The sequence below is a fragment of the Oreochromis niloticus genome, linkage group LG15 (assembly GCF_001858045.2).
Source record: "Oreochromis niloticus isolate F11D_XX linkage group LG15, O_niloticus_UMD_NMBU, whole genome shotgun sequence".
Lineage (NCBI taxonomy): Eukaryota > Metazoa > Chordata > Actinopteri > Cichliformes > Cichlidae > Oreochromis > Oreochromis niloticus.
The window spans coordinates 12520046-12532466 of NC_031980.2; the positions used below are offsets into that span (position 1 = coordinate 12520046).

The 12421-nt window shown below is 39.4% G+C and overlaps 1 protein-coding gene across 2 annotated transcripts; it reads left to right on the forward strand.

The window, feature by feature from the left end:
• The first annotated feature begins 155 nt into the window (after positions 1-155).
• Positions 156-11150, forward strand: smek1 (SMEK homolog 1, suppressor of mek1 (Dictyostelium)). 2 transcript variants are annotated; one of them, XM_019345732.2, is made up of 15 exons: positions 156-1289; positions 1470-1525; positions 1617-1715; positions 1864-2481; positions 3300-3377; positions 3472-3588; positions 4974-5090; positions 5182-5313; positions 5796-5898; positions 5982-6140; positions 6261-6430; positions 7262-7404; positions 8035-8225; positions 9201-9412; positions 9946-11150. In XM_019345732.2, the coding sequence occupies exons 1-15, from the start codon at positions 1148-1150 to the stop codon at positions 10066-10068; spliced, it is 2460 nt and encodes an 819-aa protein (XP_019201277.1). In that variant the 5' UTR covers positions 156-1147; the 3' UTR covers positions 10069-11150. The 2 variants fall into 2 exon arrangements, with proteins under 2 accessions (XP_019201277.1, XP_005463288.1); XM_005463231.4 differs by having other exon boundaries at positions 7265-7404.
• Positions 11151-12421: the final 1271 nt, after the last annotated feature.

A 12421-nucleotide genomic window follows, 5' to 3' on the forward strand; every position in this document is an offset into this window, starting at 1 on the left:
CGACCATTAGTGCGATGAACACTGAATTTTTATACACAATGATAGTGTGGCTGACTGCTAAGTATTGCAAAAGTTAGACCATTCATGCTGGACGTGGCCTCAAGTTCAGTTTATTTTCTCTGTTACTGTCTCTTTAAATGTGGCGGGCTGCCCTGTTGTTGCCGTGCTGGAAACCCCGTACTGACTGTGAAGGGACCCAAGATGGCTGAATACTCACGGGGGGCACTTAGCAATTATCTGAGCAAGACATCGGCAATGAATGGCAAATAGCAGTATAATGTAAAGCGTAACCTTCAAGTAATTATACGACTCCAGTTTGTTGGTTTGCACAGTTTTTGGGATGCATGAGTAAGAGTAAGGAGAGAGTGGTCTCTCCGCGGCCCCGAGCCAGAACATGGCGGAACACTTGGGGAAGAAATAGCAGCTAACGTTAGCTAGCTGGCGTATTATTTAAAGAAGAATAGAAACATTGTTCCAGGCTTAAAACGGGTGTCTGTTGTCCGCAAGTATAAAGTAATGTTATCGACAGCTAACTCTAGTTAATCTGCTTCAAATGGTAGTTTAACATTGAATATATGGAGCGTAGGTACTTAGCGTACTAGCTAGCGAGTTAACTCGTAAGGGTTGATAGCTAACGTTACCTGTAAGCGTACAAACTGTACATATAAGCAGGAGTGTTTCGTGGGCCAGTCATCGTAACATTTGCTTCTTTTTCAGTACTCTGTTCTCAGCTGTATATTGTAGTGACATTCGTTGTTTTGTCGTTTAACGCGTAAGCTAACGACGTCCTCCGCTCTTTAATTTGTCGTTAGCTTCCTACAATGGTTTGTACGCGGATTCTGCGTGGCGCCTTGCCTATAGTGCTGGCAGTCTAAGTTTTGAGGCAGCTCGTCAAGAAATGCGAGATATTGCAGTAGTAATTTTAACAACGATTGCGGAATCCTGCTGGAAAGTTGTTGAGGCGTTCCACTTTTAAGTTGCTTTTTAGAACTTATCCTAAGTGACCCCCCGCCGCTTCATATTTAGTTAATACTCTTGTAGAAGTGAGCAGCTGTAAAAAGTGAATTGAAGTTGTGGCGTTACTAGGTGAAGAAGACACCCCGTAAAAGGCCCGGAAGGGGAGAACGGGTTACAAGAAACTGCCAGGATGACGGACACTCGTCGGCGAGTCAAAGTCTATACCCTCAATGAGGACAGACAGTGGGATGACCGTGGGACCGGGCACGTCTCGTCGGGCTATGTGGAGCGCTTGAAAGGCACGTCTCTCCTGGTGCGAGCAGAGAGCGATGGTAAGCGAACATAGGAATGCCACGCGATTATTGTAGTAGCTCAGTTATTACTACAAAAACAATACCTTCCGCGCACTAATTTTAACCACCTGTATCACCTGAAATTTGCACATGTATTACTCGTTTGAAGCAAATGCAGTAACCTACAATTTTGGGCTACCTTTGTGTTAAACCTGACAGGTTCCCTTCTGCTGGAGTCCAAAATTAACCCAAACACAGCCTACCAGAAACAACAGGTCAGTACATAACATGATGAACATACAAAACTGAATTTTTTTCCCCATTCTGCTGTTTATTTTAAATTGGCTTTGTTTTTCTTTTGAAAAGGACACATTGATAGTGTGGTCAGAGGCTGAAAATTATGATCTAGCACTCAGTTTCCAGGAGAAGGCTGGCTGTGATGAAATCTGGGAGAAAATATGCCAGGTTAGTGTACTTCATTTGTGTGGGTTTGAGTTTTTTTTTATCTCCATTAGTTTGTGGATTTGATGCTATTTGTGTTACCGGTGATCCCTTATGTAGTTACATCCTGAGGTTCTAATATGTTTGTCCACACTTATGTTTTATTGTTAAGGTGCAGGGAAAGGACCCTTCAGTTGACATCACACAGGATGTGGTGGACGAATCGGAGGAGGAGCGTTTTGATGACATGTCATCCCCAGGTTTGGAATTACCGCCATGCGAACTGAACCGTTTGGAGGACCTGGCCGAGCTGGTGGGCTCTTCTCTCCCATCACCACTGCGACGTGAAAAACTAGCACTGGCTGTGGAGAATGAAGGCTATATTCGCAAGCTCCTGGAATTGTTCCGTGTTTGTGAGGATTTGGAGAACAGAGAGGGACTGCACCACCTGTATGAAATAATGAAAGGCATCTTCCTGCTGAATCGTACTGCACTCTTTGAGGTGATGTTCTCTGATGAGTGCATAATGGACGTCATTGGTTGCCTGGAGTTTGACCCAACACTCCCGCAGCCAAGGCGGCATCGTGAGTTTCTCACTAAAACAGCCCGGTTTAAGGAGGTGATCCCCATCTCTGATCCTGAACTGCGTCAGAAAATTCACCAGACATATCGGGTGCAGTATATTCAGGATATGGTGCTGCCCACGCCCTCTGTTTTTGAGGAAAACATGCTGTCCACCTTGCACTCCTTCATCTTTTTCAACAAGGTGGAGATTGTGGGCATGCTACAGGTGAGATAAGCAGACATGTAGTATGATCTAATAGTATGGAGTTGTTGTTTTTACTTTGTGTAAACACTACATTTTAATTAAAATGGTTTAATTGAAGCAAGTGTTATAAATAGGTAAACTTGTGAATGTACTGTAATCCTCACAAAGGAGAATTTCTTTTATGAAATGTTAGTGAGGCTCGAATTACAGTAATTATAGGATTGTACATTGGTTTTATTTTTGACTGATTGTACTTTTACCCTGTCTGAGATTGTCTGGCAGCCTTTTATGATCATGTGACCTTTGTGTTTTTATCCTGTGTCAACTCAGCATTGTTTATGTATGGCTGTCTCCATGGAGGCACAGTAGTGTTGTGTAAATCTGTTATGCTGCGCTAGAGGAAAACTGAAACGGGCACATTGTTGACTCTGGTGTTCTTTGCTATATCACGCTCTGAAGTCAAACACTACAGATATGAGTCTTTCCTTCCTTAATTAGCATAGGGCAGGCAAGCTTAAATCAAGCGGTTCACTAACCAAGGTTTTAAAAAATATTTAAAGTGGTAGTAGATGTCATTGAATGAGACAGTGTTTTCAGCATAAACAAATCAAAAGTATTCTTATGACCAGATAGGTCACATTGTTTATGCTCCAAATTTCTCATTGACAAACATGATGGAATTCACTTTTGTTTTCTGTGTAATTATGTCGGACTTGTACCATTGTAAACCAATAACAGCTTTGTAACTTGTGAAAATTGGGTGTCTGGCATACATTGACATATTAATCATACTCTTAATACTGACTTCTTAAAATCTCATCTCCCTTTTTTGATGTCAGGACGATGAGAAGTTCCTGACAGACCTCTTTGCACAGCTAACAGATGAGGCCACAGATGATGACAAAAGACACGAACTGGTATATCAGAATTTAATAATTTATTAAAAGTTGTTGCAGTCACAAACTATTAAGATCTTTGTTTTGTTGACCTCTGTTTGTTTATTCCTTTTAGGTAAACTTCCTAAAGGAGTTCTGTGCATTCTCTCAAACATTACAACCTCAAAACAGGGATGCTTTCTTCAAGACATTATCAAACATGGGCATTCTACCTGCACTAGAGGTTATTCTGGTAAGTCCAGTGGAATTAATCTCAGATGAATTGTTTTGTGGTTTTCTCACACTAAAATAATTTGTCTGTTGACGTCAGTAGCTTTGGTGATGTTGCAGCCTTTTGCATTGTGATCATGGGTGATGCCTTCAACTTTCTGATGCAATAAAATTGAATTAAGGGACATACTAGTAGTATGTTACTTAATTCTATAACAAAAAAATCTTCCTTCTTTGTTATAATTATTCTATAAAAAAATAACTGGAACATGCTAGTTTGCTCATTACATTTATTTTTTGCTGAACAGTACTTGAAGGTTGCCAGTGCATACCACAGGAACACCTAGTTGAGAAAGCAGAATCAGACTCCAGCATGTGATATCTGTAGCATTAAATTGTAGAGTGTTGTGACTGAGAAGATGGCATATTTCTTTTGTATGCATCCCTTGTCAAAAATAAATATCAATTAAGTTTTATTTTTTCTTTTAGTTAACTGGTGTGTTTAGCTTCTCACATGGAATTTGAGTTTAAATGAGTTTAAAAGAAGTGCTATGTGATAAACACTGAGGCTTAACATATATTGAACATGCATGCAGTTAGTCATCAAAGTTGCAGTTTCAGGGCATGTTTGGCTTTTTGGCCTTAAGAAAGGCAGAGTAGCTAGTAAGATTTTATTTTTTTATTTTTTTTATTTTTTTTGTGGTGGTACAATTGATATTATCTGCTTGTAAATTGTATGTGAGGAAGGTCAGGAAAGAGCTTCTGCTCATATAGCCATTGGGGTACTGGGGATTCACTGTGCAAAGAATTTGTTAGACAGAACAAGAAATGCTAAAGTGCAACCAAACTCGAGCTTAATGATTACTGTTGTGAGTTAAGGCAATGTCAGGCACCAAGGCAGAGAGATTTATAGATTTTAAAGTGTTTTCTTTGGGAATTAAAAAAGAAAAAAGGGCTGGGGGCAACTTGATTAATTTTACATGGGGAAACCAGTTTAGCACATCACAAAATGGCAATAATAAATGCTTAAACCTGCAAGTGAGGTGTCCTTTCACTGTATGGATCTTTTCTCTAGAATTTGCCACTGACCTTTTTAATTTTGTTATGTTTAAATCGATAGTTTTTGTTCTTGAAATCTTGAGTTGGGTTTTGAATTGTTTGCTCTCACTATATCGATACAATTACATGTACTTGTGCCTGTGCACACAAGCTGATTTTGAAGCCAATCATGACTTTTGTTTTCATTATATCACTCTTGATTTTATCAGAGAGAGGAACAACAAAGGTTGTTCCTTTTTTTAAAAAAATTATTCCTTTTTGAACAATTTTAAAGTACATTTCAAAATTTCCTGGTGTGCAAATCAAAAATCTGCTGATAAATATAATACATATATTTATTTTGAAAAGGGAATGGACGATGTTCAGGTGCGTGGGGCAGCCACAGATATCTTCTCTTATCTGGTGGAATACAACCCCTCCATGGTACGAGAGTTCGTCATGCAGGAATCACAGCAGAATGATGATGTAAGTATATACACAAAGGCAACATGATAAATGGGAACGATGTCCATTTATCACAATGGTGCACATAAACTCATAATTATTTGCCTTTCAGGACATCCTCTTGATCAACCTGATCATAGAGCACATGATCTGTGACACAGACCCAGAGCTTGGTGGTGCAGTGCAGTTAATGGGTCTGCTGCGAACTCTGGTGGATCCAGAGAATATGCTTGCTACTGCAAATGTGAGTGTGAATGCTGCTTTTACATAGTTTACGCTATGTATGTATGTACTATTTACACTGAGCGTAACATAACAAGAAAGCAAACAAAAATCAAAACAAAACAAGTCCATTGCGCAGATAAGAGTTGGCTTTCAAAATGTGTAAGTGCTTAAATACAAAAGAGAACAAATGTTATGTCTGTGGGTTCTTGCGCTTTGGACATACACAATAGTCCTATCAGTTTGAAAAAAAGAAAAGAAAAAAAGGCAGATTTTCTTGTTAATCAACTTACTGTCTAGTAACTGAAAACATCAGTGCCACCAATTCAACAGGTTGCCCAGGATATCTGCGCCTTCACTTTCTTGCTTGTAATTATTTTGAACTGGAGTAAAAAGCTCAAGTACATTTCAAAATTTAGCAATTCAGCAAAGCATCCGTTTCCTTATTTTTATTTTTTATATATATATGTGTGTGTGTGTGTGTATTTTTTTTTTTTTTTACAGAAAACTGAAAAAACTGAGTTCCTGAGCTTCTTCTACAAGCACTGTATGCATGTTTTATCAGCCCCACTACTGGCCAACACCACGGAAGAAAAACCTAGCAAAGGTACTGAGTTTTTGTTTGAGATTTTTTTAATCTACAAGTTTTTATGTTGCTAGCTTTCTCACGTTCTTTCTTTCGTCCTTTAGATGACTTTCAAACATCCCAGTTGCTGGCCTTGATTTTGGAGCTGCTAACATTTTGTGTCGAACATCACACGTATCACATCAAGAACTACATCATCAACAAGGATATTCTCAGGAGGGTATTGGTGCTCACAGCCTCCCGGCATGCTTTCCTGGCTCTATGTGAGTCACAGTTCTTCCAACTCTATATTTGTCAAAGTAGAGAACGATACAATTAAAGTCTGTTTGACAAATAAGGACATCTATTGATTAATATTGAACATTGTGTTTCTCCCTGCACAGGTGCCCTGCGTTTCATGCGGAGAATTATTGGTCTAAAGGATGAATTCTACAATCGCTACATCATGAGAAATTTTCTCTTTGAACCTGTCATCAAGGCCTTCCTCAATAATGGCTCACGCTACAATCTCATGAACTCTGCTATTATTGAGATGTTTGAGTATGTTCGTGTGGTGAGTATTTTTCATACCAAAATTTAATAGGTAAACAGCAGTATATATTTAACACAAAAGAACCTTGAGCAACATGATCAGCATATAAATGATGTCAGAGAGCCATAATAGCTGTCTGTATATCTCATGGTTAACTTGGTTTGGGAAGCTGGAGGGAAAAATGTTTGGTTTCACTTGTTGTGTTACTGGTTTTTGTTCCTGTTTTTTATTGCTTCTGCTTCTCACATTTGAAGAGCCTGTAAAACCTGTACTGAAAAAACTGGTCATGTCTTACAGGTTTAAAAAAACCAATGCATGGCTAACTGATGTGCAAACATTGCTGTAATTATTTGTTAGAGAGAATACTTTATTAATGCCTATCTTAAGTGATTTTATATTTAATCAAAGGAACTGATATGTGTACGTTGTCAAACTAAATCCCTAAAAGTTTACAAGTATTTTCACACCTATGGTCTTAATTCCATTTAAACCAAACTGTGATGTGTTTTAATGTTGTTTGGTTCTGACCAAAACAACCATGCCCAAGACCGTTTTCAGGAGGTGGTGAAGTTAGCTTGGGGTTTTGTCAGTGTAAAAAGAAAGAAAACGTAAAAAGAAGAAAAAGCTACAGGTTTACAAAGTCATCAACTGATTTGGACCAGAGTAAAGGAACTATAGGTCTGAAAATGCCCAGAGTCCAGTTATGTGTGCATTCATTAGAATTAGTTCTAATCTACCTTTTGTATTTCCCTCATTGGCAAAACTGTAAACTGCCCATCTTTTTCTCTTCCCATACTTTCCCCCTCTGCTACCATTTCTGTGTTCTCCGCTCCTGATTGCCATTGCTCCCAGGAGGATGTGAAGTCTCTAACGGCTCATATAATAGAGAACTACTGGAAGGCTCTTGAGGATGTGGACTACGTCCAGACATTTAAAGGCCTAAAACTGCGGTATGAACAACAACGAGAAAGGCAGGACAACCCCAAACTTGATAGGTAAGAAGATGTTGGCTTGACTGCTGCCTTTATCTAATTATATATTGACAGACAGTGTTTGTGTCTGACACTAAATGGAAAAAGTGCGTGTGACATCTTGAATGACTAATTTTGATGAAATTTTTTTCATGAATTGGTTTTTTGTGAAGGCAAATGTGTTGAGTCATAGTGCTATTTTGAGCTGCTGTGTTGTAAGTCGTGCCTAGTTTATATTCTTTTGAAATGCATCCTTACACTTGTATTTCACCAACTGTACAAAAGCAAGTTTCCACTTATACAGAAGGTTTTGCAACTAAACGCAGTCTAACCGTTAATAGTTAAGCAATAGACCAGTTGCTCATCTATGACTCTTAAAGTGAAACTGGATGGGTTTGTTTTGTTAATCTGTAATACTTCTGTTAAATTTCATGTTATAAAATATCGACTTAATTTTTTAAACCAATGTGGTGTATGTTTTATAACAGCTTCTTGGGCTATGTGTATACTCATGTGTATGTGTATACTAATGGAAACCACATGTTTGTGGTTTACATTAGTTCCGTAAGAGGAAATTTGGCCAACAAAAGAGCTTTCAAAGAATAGAAAATCTTTTTTTTCCCCGATTACTGAGCTGTGCATTTTCTTTGACAGCATGCGCTCCATCTTGAGGAACCACCGCTTCCGCCGTGATGCACGGACGCTGGAGGATGAGGAGGAGATGTGGTTCAACGCAGATGAAGATGACCTTGAGGATGGGGAGGCAGTTGTTCCTCCCTCTGATAAAATGAAGAGCGAGGAAGACCTCATGGAACCAATTAGCAAGTTCATGGAAAGAAAGAAATGTACGTGTAGGGAAACTTGTGATGTTTGGTGGGAAATTGGGGTTGGAAAGAATCCCATTCTTTAGTTAGTTTATTATATTAATTGTTGTTACTAGTTGATTATTTCTGAAAATGAAGCCCCTGTAAATTTGATAAAAGAATAGATTTTATAAAGGGTATTTCAGGGTTACAGATACAATGAAAAATCTCGAAAAGCCTCTAAGGAGCAACCAAGAAGAGAATATAGCTAGACAGCTGTGAATGTGCATTTGTTGTTGGACGTTCACATTTGGATTTTTTGTGGTCATGTCCAGAGTAAACTGACAGTATTAATAAGTGTTAAAAACAACCAAATATATTTGGCATAAATTACAATCAAAATGGCAAATTTTAAGTGAAAAATACATTGTAATTGGGTTGTCTCGGTTACATTGATTGACAGCTTTAGGTGTAGTCATGGGGAAATCACCAGTGTATATAGTTCTTACATTATTCCTCCCCCCAGATGAAAGTTGTTTGTGTTGTTGTCAGCAAGAAGCAAAAACTACCAAACGTAATTTCCTGAAATTTGCTTCTAAGGTGTTGCAGAGCCAAGGGAACAGTTATTTAGATTTTACTTGGAAAAAAAAATAGTAAAATGGTGCATTGGCCTTTGCACATAATGTGTTCTGTTATTGTCTTGTATGGCAAACCAAAATAGACTTCATTAAAGGTATATCCAGGGACTTAAAATGTATTGTTCTGCATTCATAAGGATTCACTCAAAGAAAACTGTATTTGTTTGGTTCAGCATAACTGTGCCACTCAGAAACAGTTTTTACATGCTGGCTAGGTATATTTATAAGTAGTGAGAGACACCTAAGAAGGGAAATAAGTCTTGCAAAAGCCTGTCCTGATTGCAGAGGAGACAATTATATTCACCCCTCAAATATTTAAAAACAAAATTTGAATGAGAGCATGACCTTTTCTTTTTCACCTCATCATCTTTACCCACAGTGAAAGACACAGAGGAGAAAGAAGTATTGGGAAAGTCGAGCTTGTCGGGCAGACAGAATCCCAGTTTCAAGCTTTCCTTCTCGGGTTCCACTAAAACCAGCCTCTCCAGCCCTCCTTCATCTGCCTCACTAAATCCAGGTTCTCCAGGATCGCCAGGGTCTCCAGGCTCAGGCGCACGGAGCTCACCCTCCACCACAACTGTAACCACAAAGGTACCTGTCAACATTTTGTTTTTATGAGCAAAGTCAAAAAAATGATTTGCACAGTGTTGACAATGCTTTTAAACACTTAAGTAAAGGATTTAGTAAAAAATTAGCTTTAGCTATGAATCTTCACACTTATACTGTTAATTTTCTCACAACTCCCCCTCTAGTCTTGTTATATAATACAAAAACTGGACATCATAACCATTGTGCCACTAGACTAGGATCTTTTTCCTAGCTGACTTTATTTAGATGGTGGAAAAATAGAAGGGGGATGGAGATTATCAGAGAGTGTGTTATTTATGGATTTAATAGATCTCTAAAAACAGAAGATTCACTGCTCAAAATAGGAAAATTAACACCAAATAATATACAAAAATGGAAAAAATGCAGTGTTTAGTAGTTGTGAAGAATTGCATGCAATATTGATATGTATGTGTAATGGCCATATGATTACTAGTTATAAAGAAAGCAGCGTTAAAACATGTCTGCAAATAATAATTGCAGTTTCTGGCAAACTGGGTGTCTCGTTTCTGCTTCAGGGAGGTTTGGTGGGACTTGTGGACTATCCTGATGATGATGACGAGGAGGAGGAAGAGGAGGAGGATGGAGAGAGTAAAGAAGACCCTCTGCCACCCTCAAAGAAGTCCAAGCTGAGCTCCTAAAGAAGCGTCACTGTCTCAGCTTGTGCACCGCTCAGGCAGTCTCAGTGCATAGACTTTACACAAGAATGATCAAACTTGTAAACAAATTGAATGAATGAAAACCACCGCTCAGTGTCAACGGGTGGCCACATGAGGAGCAGACTGTGAATGGATCTGAAGGCTCCTCACACTAGTCCAATTCATACAAGTGCCAATCAGGAGACCAGGAGTGGAAAAACCGTCTGAAAATGGGAAGAGACGATTGAAAGTTTGGAGAGGGGAAAAAAAATTCACTCAATAAATCTTCAGCGGACTCAAACAGTATGAGCCATGAGTTTGGTAATTTAGCAACTGGAGGAAAAGACCACATACAAAAAACACATACAACACAGACTGAAATCCCAGAGAGCTCGCGGGCTCGGACCATAACCCACTGACCCCCACCTGCCCCCCACTCAGGGAAGGACATCACAGCGGCCCAAACGGGTCGGCCAATTCAGACCCAGAACCACCACTCGCACCCCCGTCCCCTCCTCAGAATCCACTTCCTTCCTGTTCCTTTCTCCTTCTTTTCTCCCCTGCTCTCTCCCTTCTCTTTGTCTGTTGCTTTTTCTCCCGTTTTAAGTTAGCATATAGGACCAGATGGGAGGCAGCATGTGGCAAAGCGCTGTCCTTGTTGTCATTTGATGATGTCATCAGTGTCGCCGTTCCTCAGCGGACGTTGTTTCTCCGAAGAGGAAAAAAAGCCAGCAGTTTCTTCATTATTTTCTTTTATGTTCTGTATTTGTCACAGTCTTTTTTTTTTCTTTCTTTTTTTTTTTTGTAAATGACTACAAAAAAAGACCTGCCTTTAAATGTTCAGGACGTTTTCAGTCACACTTGAACAGGTTTTTAAAGACCTCAGTAGGTGAGCTAGTTTTACCCTTTTTGCCCTTTGAAACTGCAGATTTTTTGGAGAATTTGTAATCCCGTCTTGATTAAAGATTGAGTGGAATTCTAGATGTGATGAATTTTGTCATATCTTTTGTTTTTCCTTTCTTTTACATGAGTGTACACTTAGTTGTTCAGAAAATTTGGGACCATTAAAATGATCTTTGCTGTAAGATGTCCTACTACCCTTTGTCCTAGTAATCAAGTGTTCTTGGCTGCATCTACTTTACTACATCTTGCACATTTTTTGGCTCCTTGCTAGAAGATGGGTGCCCCTGTTTCTGTAGTGCAGACAGTTCTTTTTGGTTCACAATGGTTCCACAAACTAGAAGGTCAAAAGGTGCAATAGTGTTAAAACTGAAGAAAGATCTGTAATTCCTGGGACTCAAGTATTACCATTATATTCCAACTAGCAGACAAGGTGTCCCAAGTTTTTTGGGGGTGTACTTTGTTGCTGATGTCCTAATAATCCACCAGATGGCATCCTAGGTCCATGAGAGAATCAACTATGTGAATTGTGGGTTATTTCACCTGTGCTTTGCAGTCCTTACAGAAATCAGTCATTAACTCCTCCACAGAGAAAGTATTAATACCTTGCTGTTGTTTTTAAAATACTGTGTATTACATGTGGCATTTTTTTTAACTTCTTTGTTGAGACAGTAATGGGTGGAACATGGGTGGCTTGATATACCACATTGGGGACAAATTGTTAAAGATGCTGGCTAGTATTTATTTAAGAACAAGGTCAGAGACACAACTGCATTTTGCAAGTAGACTCCATTAGAACTTGTTATCCTGATGGTATTATACCAGTATGATTCATTCTGCCTACTCATATAAGTGACTAATGTGAGGTTATAATTTCTTTTAATCAGTCTTAGAGGTATTGCTAATCATCTTCATAACTGAAAGCACTTTGCAGCACTTGTAGCCATGCGAGTGTTTTGTTTTTTTGGAGTGGAAAAAAAAAAAGTTGATGAAAAATGTCAGCACCCTCCTGTTTATGTGGTCACCTCAGTGGGAGTCTGAGTACGACTCAAAAACAAACAGCATCAAGGCCACCAAGAAGTCACTGTGTTGTCCCTCCAAGTGCATTGTGGCCTTCAAACATTGCTTATTAATTAAAACCCAACAGAAGAGGATCACTTGGTGCTCAGCGTGCAACGAGAGCCGTCGCACAACGCCTATTAAGGCCCCCATTCACATGAAAGCCATCTCCAGACAACAGCAGCTTTTGAAGAGCAGCCCTCCCTGCCAGCCTCCGTTTGCTCCTCAGCAGGAGTGTGGCAGAGTGTGTGTATGTGTGAGATCTCCCTCTTTGCCATTGGAGAGGCCAGCTTGGTCTTGGTGCCAGCCACTGCTTCACCAGAATGCCAGCTCCACTTCTAGTGCCAAGTCGTTCACCCGGCTCTGCCCGCCTGTATGTCTGCCAGGCTGAAGAGCC

Coding starts and splice junctions, on each gene's coding strand:
- smek1 (XM_019345732.2), top strand. CDS start 1,148: ATGACGGACACTCGTCGGCGAGTCAAAGTCTATACCCTCAATGAGGAC. Junction 6,431..7,261: donor TGTTTGAGTATGTTCGTGTG/GTGAGTATTTTT, acceptor CATTGCTCCCAG/GAGGATGTGAAGTCTCTAAC. Junction 9,413..9,945: donor CCACAACTGTAACCACAAAG/GTACCTGTCAAC, acceptor TTTCTGCTTCAG/GGAGGTTTGGTGGGACTTGT.